Consider the following 12,901-nt stretch of genomic DNA (forward strand, 5'->3'; position numbering starts at 1 on the left):
AGGTTAAGTCACTGTGGAGCTTTTGTCCTTTTATAATAAATGAATTGCCCCTCAGAAGACAAAGACATGAATGTAAAAGTAATGAACTCTATTTTTATCCACATGTTGGAATTTATTCAGTAAATGGGTTTCCATTGTAGTTTATACAGTTTATTCTATTCTTGTTGCATAAAAAGTTGATCTTACTCAGTTTTTATGGGCATTTTCAAAGTTTTTGCGCATTTAGGCTTTTCCATTAAGCGTTTTTTATGCAATATTCCAAAATGTGCATGAAAAAGGTGGATGGAAACAAAGCTACTGATCTATAATAGAGAATATACCATATACAGTATTTTATATATAGATCAGTAGGTGGAATTCATGGATGGAAAGTCAACTCTTGTGGGTTGTCAGTTACAAAACACAACTGCAGCAAATTTTTGTTCTCAGTTTTCTAAAAGCAGAGTAAACAAACCCTGCCATATTTTCTTGTAATTTATCAAAAGTATGTACAACACACCACCTTGTGCTGACGAAAGTGACTTGAATGCAACTGACATCTTTATTACAACCTCTCAACTCGTAAAGTAGGAACAGCCCAGGATTACTTGAATGCAGAATTACATGTGTTTTGTCAGATAAAAATATTACCACCAGGTGCCAGATTAACACCAGTAACTGTCAGTTATCTGAACATATTCTGTGTTCTTTCTCTAATATTTCATTCTGTTCTTCAGAATATATTTAGCTTCTAAAATATGCTTAAAAATGTCTCTCTTAGTCCTGTCAGGATTACTTCAAATAGGACAAAGCAGGAAATTGTATTGTTCTCTCATTTTAGTCTTCTCTTATATATAACATAAATCAGAGTCAGTTTTGTCTGGCTGAATGCACTACAGAAGGTTAAATTGAGACACGGAGAACATCTACTGTCAGCAAGATCACAGGTACTTTCCGTCTTTACTGCCTGTAGATAATACAGGCTGTCTTTCAACATTTTATCCAGCCACAAACCTGGCCAAGTCCTCTGCTCTTTGACCTGGCAAGAGCTTCCTCATATTTCAGTACTAACTTTATTCCCAGGTAATTGCATTGGTTCAAGCTTTAGCGTGCCAGCAATACTACACATTAATCAATACTGGAATAAACTTTGTGCCTTCCAACTCTGCAGAATATTTCCACTGTGGCGTATTTCTACCACGTTCTAGACAGCAGCAGTGTGGCACATGGTTTGTTATTTGTGAATGGCAGAAGTCAACTGTGAAAGGATGAGTGCAGAACGTCAGATAAACAGTTATGCAACAGGAGGGATCAAGAGGGTTTGGCAATGCAGTAATGAGGGCTTAATCTGTGCATGGCAAAGGCTTTAATCTCCCGGTTCATCCTGTCTACTCACACACACTCCAGCTTGAGCCAGTCAATGTCTGTCCGAAAGCTAAATAATATACTACATTACTCTTGATCATTATAACGTATGATAGGGAATGGAATTACATGTAAATCTTTAAATATTGCACCATAAGAGGCTTTTTATTAGATAAATGTCTGATGGAAGGCTATTTTTTCCTCACACTGGATCCTCCACTTGAGGTTTCTTATTGATGGTCATACGATTAAAGCAAAATGGAGGTAAACTTGCGCTGTTTTATGCCATAAGTAGTAGGCATGGGACAAAACTGTTTTCAAGGTATACTGCAGTTTAAAAAAAAGTCAAGGTTTTAAAACCGTCAAAATTTTCTGCAATACCGTTCCTAAGGTATGTGTAAGATTTTTTTATTTAGTTTTATTTATTTCTTTCTTTTTTTAGAACAACAGTATCTCCAGCAAAAAAAAGATACCTAAAGATGCCGTTTTAAATTATAAAAAAATCTGTGTTTTTGAAACTAATGAAGACAGCAGATATCAGTCATTCATTTGAATAATTTAGCCTAGGGATGGGCGATATGGGCAAAAAATCATATCTCGGTATTTTAGGAGGAGTGACGGTATACGATATCTATCCGGTATTTTCCAATAAATGGTTACTTGAGAGTTAAAGCCTTTATTAAAACTTTATTAAAGTTTTTGAGCAAAATATAATTCAAACATTGGTTGCACAAAAAAAATAACAGATGTACAAAATCTTTGATAAATAAAACACAGTACAGGTTTTTCTCCTGCTTAACACTATACACGGCACTACTTTGCTGTTTTGTAAAAAACAAAGTAAACTGAACCATTGAAAACATAGCTACATTGTCTGAGCAAAAAAAATTATCACACTTAAATAGTAACACAACTACACTGAGTGTAAATGTGAAACACAGTATTTTGTCACAATTACAGTGTTGTCATAAGTAATCCTGTATACCACAGTTGTGTGATTTATAAACAACAATTAAATTAGCTGTATGTGTTTTTTTTTTAGTTACACATTTACATGTATGTATTGTGCAAAATTATTAAACAGTGCACATATCGAAGATATCTAAAGAGAAGTCTTTCACTCTATGTAAAACAATCCTACACTTTCTTTTTTGTTTTGTTTTGACTAAACTTGTTTTACTAAACTTTAAATAAGGAGATGAAAACGAGAAGAACGCAGAGATAAATGTGTTATAACGTAAATGTAAAGAAGAGACCGTCGTGTAATAAATACTGAATTTATAATCAGTGAATATGAGGTGGTTTCACTTTCGAAATGTGTGATAAATTCATCCCATTTTGACGTTTTTAATTCTTTTGAACACATTCAGGTGCTGCTGGTTTCTTTGACAAGGCTTCTATGTTCGTTCTTGCTGTCAATTGCGGAAAAAATTATTGATAAAAGGTTTCTGATAAACCGCTGTGACAGCTGCAGGCGCTGTGTGACATGCGTGTATGCGAGGAGGAATCGGATTTGTCCGGGGAGTCAGATTCCGATACAACACTGGCACTGCATGTTCCTCCATGTCGCGTCAGTGTTGGGTCGTTCTTGAACAATTCATTCATTTTGAAGAAATCTTTTGTATGACTCATTGAGTGAATCATTCATTTGCGCATGCACACACTTGTGCAAGTGGAGCTCACGTGCTACCTTGGAGTGGTCTGTTTCACGCTGAATGCACACGTGTGGCGTCAAACCATATCGATATGAAAGATATTGGATAATCCCGCATCGTGTTGGGGAATCGTATCGAAAAATCCCCAGAACTTGATATAACAAAGCATAATTTTTAGAGCAGTAATCACAATACCGTGAAAACCGTGATATTTTTATCCAAGGTTATCATACCATCAGAATCATCACATATACTGGCCCATGCCTAATAAGTTGTCACACCAAGCCTTTTGAAGCCTGAACCTGAACTTCAGGTTCATATACAGAAAATGGGGGAATTATTCCAAGAGTTTGAAAGTAGTTGTTTAGTTAAAATGTAAATGTTTTTTAACTGTCTGCCTAAAACCAAAGCCCAAAAACTATCCAGATCACCTACTATAGGCATATACTTTGATCTTGACTTGAAGTGTGCATTTGATGGACACTTTACTATGAGGTTTCAGTAAACAGATCTATATATCAACATTACTTTGTTTCATAGGCTCAAAATTTGTGTTTAGAAGATATAAAACTGCTGTAAACATGAAAAGCTTGTAGTTTGTCACTTCTGCCTAAATGGATCAACGGTTTTATTCCCATCACCTCACACTAGTTTCTCATCACATCATAATGGATCAAAAGCTCTCTAGTATCTGACGAGCCCCGCCCTCTTCAAGATGCTTCGCATTTGCTTTTCATTTAAAGGACTTGAGCTCAACCACTGTCACTGGCAGAACGGTGATAAAACAAAATGCTATTGGCTGTTTTTAAAAAAGGGGTGGTGCTACACTATGTCCCACCCTCTCTTCATGTTTCGGTTGAGATTACGTCAAACATCGAATAAAAATACATATTTCAAAGCACTTCCCGGAACCTTTAACATTAAAAAAAAACATATTACAACTTGAAATATACAGGCTCACTCACACAAATTACACGCAAACAATCAAACATAAACGCTTCCTTAGTGTGTACATAATTGTTTAGATGGAAGGCACTTTTTGGATAGGCTTGAAAACATCTTAAAATTTGAACATGCAATTAATTCAGTTAGAAGTGTGTTCCACAGACTTGTGGCTCTTTAAGAAAAAGAAGATTGACCAAATGAAGTTTTACGTCTAGGAACACTACACTCCCCTCTTTCTATCAACCGTGTCATTTTAGAGGTTTTCTCTTATGTAAACGCTAAAAATGTTCTTAAAGGTGGAGCAGCAGAATTATGAATGACTTTAAATACAAGGCAAATGTTACAATTCATTCATTCATTTACTTTTCGGCTTAGTCTCTTTATTAATACACGGGGAGAACATGCAAACTCCACACATACCGGCACCTGCCTACTCAGAAATATTACTGTCTATGGTCAAAGAGCTCTCGGATTTCATCTAAAATATCTGAATTTGTGTTTAGAAGATGAATGTAGGCCTTTGGGAATCTGACTGATGATTACAAAAGCTCTGCTTGCTAAATTGAACTTAAAATGGTGCTGATCTGATTGTGAGTAATAATAATAACATATATATAACAAATATGAGGGTGTCAGGGTGGCGCAGTGGGTAGCACGATCGCCTCACAGCAAGAAGGTTGCTGGTTCAAGCCTCGGCTGGGTTGGAATTTCTGTGTAAAGTTTGCATGTTCTCCGGATTAATAAAGAGACTAAGCCAAAAAGAGAATGAATGGATGAATGAATGACAGATATGGGCTATAGATAGACATGAATGTAAATGTATTAAAATGAAAAATAACCCTGGTAATTTCTATGACTGATAACTGCATGCTATTTTTTTATGCAATGTAGTGTTAATGTGTATATGATATAATATACAACTATTTCACAATGCTATTAAAAATAACTGTGTGTGTGTGTATAGCGTATGTTAGTATTCAGTTGTGAGCATGGCCAGAGCCTTTATAAGCAGGTGTGACTATTAATGAACTGGATATCCGGATTCAGTTTGTGTGCTCTAGCTGTGTGACTCTCTTTGACAGTCTGAGTGAATGGACTCTCACTGCCGGTCTGGGAGATATTGAGAGAGATGTGCCCTCTGAGACCCTTCTGTGTGCTTGACAGCATCCTCACATAGCGCTCCAACAGCAGTCTCATTCTTTCATTCCTCTCTCTTTCAGGCTACATTCTGAGTCTGGTTCTGCTCACTCTGCCCCGACAGCACCTGGTGCAGCTCTACCTGTACGTGCTCACTGCCTTGCTGCTGTTTGCCGGACACCAGATCTCCAGGTGAGACTTTAGAAGTTTAATAGAAGATACTGATTGAACAGCAGACACCATAACATGCCTGCTTGCAAGAAATGCTGTGTGTTTGTAAGGTTGGGGATGTTATAATCCAATTTGGAGGGAAATTTGAGTGGTGATAAAGGTCTATTGTTCATTGCCACTAGTTTAACAATGACTTTTGGTCAACAGAGCAATGTCATGAGACCAACTTGAACATTGTACAATATCCTCATAGTTAAAGGGTCATGAAACCCCTTTCTTTCAGTTCAAGTCTACCTCAAATTTTTTTTCAAAAAACGCTACGTGACTCATCAGTTGGCTCGCCCACACACACTAAAATAAATCAAACCTAAATGTGAGGAGACGCATGATTTTATATTTTACAAAGTTAAAATGCAACGAAGGCGGTTAATTCTGCTGTGCCGACCCCAGATAAATAAAGGGACTAAGCCGAACAGAAAATGATGAAAATGCAACGAAATAAACAGGAAGCATTTCAATGCCTTGCTACATATATACACTATAATATTTACAGTATAAATGAGGAGGACTTCTCTCCTCCTGAATCCATGGGGCTAAATGCAGACACAGTGGTAGCAGTAAAACAGGTCCCTTGCCATACCTATTCAAACAATTAGCCCCTCCGGTAATCTGGAATATTTTAAACATGGGCGAATACAGCAGCAAGCATAGGCATGTGTCTGAATAGTAATGGACTCAACTGATAAAAGACAAAGTCCACCATTCTCATACAGCTTTCCTGACAAAAATGCTGCACAAAAACAGCTTGGCTGTATCTGTAGCTCTGACAGCATCGCGGAGAAAACCATGCAATAAACCCTGTGGACGATGGAAACACACACACGACCCTTCATGAATGGCGTGCATTGCCGTGGTGTCACAGATGGCAGGTCCATCATTAAGCAACTGCAGTAATGAATAATTAAGGACCAGGGTCTTGTCATAGGATAGGAAATCTCTGTCTGTGAATAAAACGTCGCAGATTTTGATTCCACGCCAATAATGAATTTTAAACCCGGAAGATGACAAAAAGCTGAATAAAGCTCAAAATTATCCAGTTTTCCTCACAATAAAAGCTAAAAATTTCAAGGGTTTTTTGAACCTTAGTATTTCACCCTTATGCAAAGTCCTTAATTTTATAAATTTTTATGATCAGTTTTTTTATCTGATAATTCACTGAACAGTGATTAATGTGATATATTATATTATATTATATTATATTATATTATATTATATTATATTCAGTCATTAGGCAATTTCTCTTATATTAAATCATATAAATGATAAATGTTTAAAGATTTGGGGTCTGTAATTTAAACAGAAAAGGTTCTTATAAGCTGCATTTAAATACAGTAAAAACACAGCAACATTTTTTATTGTAAAATATTACAATTTTATTTAAATACTATCACTGATATAATTTAATATTACAATTTATTATTACATTATTGTTATGTGATGGCAAAGCCGAATTTTCAGCACAAATTGTCTTTAGTGTCACAGCACATTTTCTTATATTTTGATTTGGTGCATTTCTTATTATTAATTTTAAAATAGTTGCGTTGCTAAATACTTTTGTAGAAACTGTACTGCCTTATTCAGGAGTGTTTGATGAATGAAAGGTTTAAAAGAACAGAATGTATTCTTAAACTTCTCTTGTTCATCAGTAGTGCTGAAGTGTTCTTCCTAAAAAAAGTTATGTTTTGTATTATGTTAAATCATGCTGCTTCTATACAAGCCCCTTCAAATCAAATATTATATATTTTATTATATCTTAACTTATATTATGTTTTAATGTATACCTTATATTATATTATATTATAATTTACCTTCCATTTTGTCATTCTAAACCTGTAATGCTGTTTCTTTTCCATGACAAACACAAGTAGTTTTGTTCATTTACTACAATTTCAACAACAACAGTAAATACATTCTTTTTCACTTTATTATTATATAATTAAATTGTACTTATTTCAGACTGATATTGAACATTTAAACTATTTCTCCACCAAGCGATTTCTTTAAATGCTTTGAAGTTAGAAAGACGACTTTAGATCCAAGCAGACAGGCGCGTTGCTTTACTGGAGGTTCTGTTGCCATGCTTATGGGTCCGCGATTATAGTGTGGTGCTTCACGCTTGACAGGTGGCTGTTTAGTGTCAGATTAAGAGAGAGCTTTTAGCACATTTCTCAGCATAATGTGTGTCTGTAGAAAAAGCAGCGGTTGCTCAAATTAAGATCACCCAAGTGTGGCAAAGCCATTACCGCCAGCTCGTAACTTACCTGCTTCACACCATTCCCTCTCTGCCTCTAGACTTTCAGCACAGACAAGCTCAGTAAAGAATTTAAGAAAGCATTATAAATGTTTATTCAGGCATGTGTGTGTGTGTGTTATAAACTGGGTGATATTTTACCCTGAAAAGGTTAAGTTATATTCAAAGCCATTCTAATATTTAAAATGTCCACATATTATAAGATGGTGTATTCACATTTTAGTTAGTTTGTCTTTGGTAAATACAGTTGAAGTCAGAATTATTAAACCCCCTGAATTATTTGCCCCCCTGTTTATTTTTCCCCCCTAGTTTCTGTTTAACAGAGAGAATATTTTACCAACACATTTCTAAACATAATAGTTTTAATAACTCATTTCTAATAACTGATTTATTTTATCTTTGCCATGATGACAGTAAATAATATTTGACTAGATATTTTTCAAGACACTTCTGTACAGCTTTAAGTGACATTTAAAATCTTAACTTGGTTAATTAAGTTAACTAGGCAGGTTAGGGTAATTAGGCAAGTTATTGTATAACAATGGTTTGTTCTGTAGACTATTGAAAAAAAAAAGCTTAAAGGGGATAATAATATTGATGTAAAATGGTGTTTAAAAAATTAAAAACTGATTTTATTCTAGCCGAAATAAAACAATTAAAACTTTCTCCCGAAGAAGAAATATTATCAGACATTTGTCAGATTTTATTTTAGAGAGCAGGCGTGAGCTGTGTGCTCTTCATTTTTGTCTGATTCAGACAACTAACGCTGCTAACAGCCGCTCTGACTAAACTGTTTACGCAGCCAAAAGCACGCGCTTGTAGGGGAGTGACGTAAAGCCAATTCTTGAATCACAGCACTTTATGTTAGCGGACCAATCAGAGCCTCTTGGGGGCGGGCATTTCAGAGGAAACTAGGAAATATGACAGTCGTTTTCATGTTAGCTGATTAGCTGTATATTATCAAAGTAGGATATGTGAAAAAATAACGTGATTTTCTACAAATGCATCTTATAAACACAACCTAGCCTTAAAAATACACTCTGGACTACCCCTTTAAATAAAATTGAAGTCATAACAGAGCAAGGATTTTTTTCACATTATTAATAATTTTTTTTCTGGAGAAAGTCTTGTTTGTTTTATTTCAGCTAGAATAAATTTTTTATTTAAATATTTTAAACCCATTTTAAGGTCAATATTTTAAGCCTCTGTAAGCAATATAGTTTTTCGATTGTCTACAGAACTACCCACTGTTATACAATGACTTGCCTAATTACCCAAACTTGCCTAATTAACCTAGTTAAGCCTTTAAATGTCACTTCAAGCTGAATACTAGTATCTTGAAAAATATCTAGAAAAATATTATGACCTGTCATGATGGCAAAGATAAAAGAAATGAGTTATTAGAAATTAGTTTTTAAAAATATTATGTTTAGAAATGTGTTGAAAAAAAAATTCTTTCTGTTAAACTGAAATTGGGTAAAATATACAGGGGGCTAATATAATTCAGGAGGGCTAATAATTCTGACTATGTTATTGCCAAAGTTAGAAATCTACAGAAAGTTAGTTTACTTTAAAAAAAATTAGCTGAATTATAATTGCCGAAGCCCCTGCAGTAGTGCGGAGCCCGTAGGGGTTGCACACCCTATTTTAAATCTCCTTAGCTAAGGGTAAAGCATTATTTTCAACTTTGTGATTGTCAGTGGTGGTTGTTTTTGTGCTCAGTGGGACTCAGCTGAATGTTATATAAGCGAATGTTCTCTCAGGAATTGCAGTCTGATAAAAGCAGACGGACTGATGGTTCCAGCGCTCTGCTCTGTCTGATTCAGGCAGCGAGTATGGATCCTCCACAGGCCGTGATGACTCAGGGGGAATGTCACACTGCAAGAGGTTAGAATAAGGTCTCTGTTTTCTGTTTCAGGGACTATGTGCGCAGTGAGCTGGAGTCTGGCTACGAGGGCCCGCTGTACCTGGAGCCTCTCTCTATCAACCGTTTCACTACTGCGCTCCTCTGTAAGTGCAGGACATCACACTTTGTACAGTCAGCCTGAAATGCTGTTTATGACTTATTATTAATTTTGTTATATGAATGATTTCTGTGTATTTGAATGAAAACTGTTTGACTGGATTGTGAAAAGTGTTCGTTCACACCAGGTAGGAACCGGAATAACAGGTTATCAATTTTGAATGATAGAGGTTAATTCATAATGTTTTTAAAAATCCTGTTAGTTGATGATTATAATATATTAACCTTGTCTAAAGCATCTTATTAACTTATATAGTTATGATAGCAAAATGTAAAAACATGTTATATATAGGTAAAACACGTTACAGACATGCTAATTTATGTTAGCATATGTAAAAAATGTTAACATACACAGGCCCGTAGCCAGGGGGCGTTCGGGTGGTTCAGAAAACCCACCACTCACTGACAAAGGTCCAGAATTTGTCCCATGCATGAGGTCCTATTTTGACTGCTATGCCATAATACATAGTAAAAATAACACATTGAAAAAGGCTTTAAGGCCAAGTGGAATCCTCTGTTGGCTGTCGCTTCGGCGTGACTTCAGCTCATCAGTTTTGGCCAGTAACAAATATTTTCCAACATCCAACATCCAGCTTTACAGGAAAACATACAATCTGACGTAAGAGAAATCATCTTTCGCTACTGTATTTTTAAATAGAGAAAACATTTTACATGTTACTTTTATTCTAAATCTTGGACCTTATTCTTGAAACAACAAAATGACTATTGAAAAGGTGTGAAGCACCAAAAGTATACCATATTGCAATTGATTTGAATACTTTTTTTTTTTTACAAGATAAGTAGAAAAATTGTAAAGCTCTACATTATTATTATTATTTTTATGTTTTAATTATGGGCAGCAGTGGGTAGCGCTGTTGCCTTACAGCAAGAAAGTCGCTGGTTCGAGCCTTGGCTGGGTCAGTAGGCATTTCTGTGTGGAGTTTGCATGTTCTCCCCATGTTGGCGTGGGTGTCCTCCTTGTGCTCTGATTTCCCCCACAGTCCAACATGCCTTATAGGTGAATTGGGTAAGCTAAATTGTCCATAGCGTATGTGTGTATGAGTGTATGGGTGTTTGCCAGTGTTGGGTTGCAGCGGCATCCGCTGCGTAAAACATATGCTGGATAAGTTGTTGGTTTATTCCACTGTGGCAATTCCTGATTAATAAAGGGACTAAGCAAAAAGAAAATGAAGGAATAAATGTTTTAATTATTATTTTATTCAAATGTCCAAATTCTGACTGACGAAAGCTGAATGTGCTGGCCAATAAAATTATTTGCCTAATAAATGATAATAAGCTACATTTTTTAATTTAAAACTTTAACAGATTCCTATTTTTTTTCTAATTATATATGATGTGATTAATTTGTATTTAAAAATAAGTAATTTTTTACATTTTTTTATTTTAAATCTTTAGAAAATATTTTTGGAACACCAAAAAGTGTGGTAATGATGACCATGCGACAAGCTAATCCATCTAAAAATACTGCTTAAAATGTCACTAAGATGCAGTATTTAAGTCTCATAATTAAATAAAATCAGGCGTATAACTGCAAAAAGGTCAACTTTTTGAGAAATAAAAGAACTACCTCTTTCACCAGGCTGGCTACGGGCCTGATACTCACTTAAGCATTTTATACAGTTGAAGCCAGAATTTTTTTAAATATTTCCCAAATGATGTTTAACAGAGCAAGAAAATTTTCACAGTATGTTTGATAATATTTTTTCTTTTGGAGAAAGTCTTATTTGTTTTCTATTGGCTAGAATAAAAGCAGTTTTTAATTTTTAAAAAAACATTTTAAGGTTAAAATTATTAGCCCCTTTAAGCAATTTTTTTTTGATAAAAACTACAGATCAAACCATAATAAGACAATAACTTACATAATTACCCTAACCTGCCTAATTAACCTAATTAACCTAGTTAAGCCTCTAAATGTCACTTTAAGATGTATAGAAGTGTCTTGAAAAATATCTAGTCAAATATTATGTTCTGTCATCATGGCAAAGATTAAATAAATCAGTTATCAGAAATGAGTTATTAAAACTATTATGTTTAGAAATGTGTTGATAAAATTTTCTCTCTGTTACACAGAAATTGGGGGAAAAAATAAACAGGGGGGCTAATAATTCTGACTTTAACTGAATATAAAGGGGCTAATAATTTTGACCTTAAAATGGGTTTTGAAAAATTAAAAAGTGCTTTTATTCTAGCCAAAATAAAACAAACAAGACTTTCTCCAGAAGAAAAAATATTATCAGACATACTGTGAAAATCTTGCTATCTATATATATATATATATATATATATATATATATATATATATATATATATATATATATATATATATATATATATATATATATATATATAGTATTTCATGCTAACACATAAAAAACATGTTATCAACATTTGTTATCATTTACTAAAACATATTAGAGACCTTTAATGCAAAATACTAATTCATGCTAACAACAAGAATGAGCTAGAAATATATTAGCAACATCATTTATGTTTCCAGTTGTTATTATTGTTATTCTTTTTAAACCATGTTAAAAGAAAGCTAGCAAGTTTTTTATCACTAATTATATATTCTATATACTAATTAAATATTCACATTATGACTATGATGTTAAGTAAACCAGGTTCACATTTATAAACATGGCGCACACACAAAACGGGAATAGAAATGTACATACGTCACTTCTCATGGAAAAAGAGTAATCTTTGAAAAAACTAACTTGATGGGAGAATGTGCGCAACTGTAAGTAAACTCTAAGTAAACATATTTAACTTAAATATTGACTTAATTGAACCACTTAAAATCATAATTCAAGCCAAAATCATTAATAAATAAATGAATAAATAAATAAAAATGTATTCTGGTATATGTATACTTTTAGGAAGGTTTCTTCGCAAAATTTTATAAATGAGATCCCAGGTCATTTCTTATATCATGTTGTTTTTTTCCAAGACATAAAATGTCAGATTTGTTTTTATAAGTTTATCACAAGTCAACCTCTGTATATTAGTAATCCTGTCAGTCTCACTGTGACTCATTGTGGCTCTTTATTCAGTCTTTGCTCACTTGATATAATCCCTAGAGTCCCTTGCAGCCTATTCTTTCTTGAATCTCTGCTCACGTGGTGTCATTCTGGGGAGAGTTGGGTAGTTTTGCAAGTCTTGGGATGTGATGTCAGAGGTCAAGGCATTTCCCTGTCTTGTTCCCCTCTCACAAGCTGCCTGTCCTCAAACACACACTGCACAGAGACAGCCAGAGATGCAACTTTCATATTTTCTCCCTCTCATCACTTTTGC

At 34.4% G+C, this 12,901-nt stretch overlaps 1 protein-coding gene across 1 annotated transcript in view; it reads left to right on the forward strand.

Moving 5' to 3' along the window:
• Nucleotides 1-12,901, forward strand: part of rnf145a (ring finger protein 145a) — a 42,475-nt gene that overhangs the window by 14,775 nt on the left and 14,799 nt on the right. The window contains exons 3-4 of the mRNA XM_056472276.1: nt 5,165-5,273; nt 9,482-9,573. Coding sequence (XP_056328251.1) covers nt 5,165-5,273; nt 9,482-9,573 — 201 coding nt within the window. The remainder of the gene's footprint in view (nt 1-5,164; nt 5,274-9,481; nt 9,574-12,901) is intronic.

Source organism: Danio aesculapii, chromosome 14 (assembly GCF_903798145.1).
Source record: "Danio aesculapii chromosome 14, fDanAes4.1, whole genome shotgun sequence".
NCBI classification, from domain to species: Eukaryota; Metazoa; Chordata; class Actinopteri; order Cypriniformes; family Danionidae; genus Danio; species Danio aesculapii.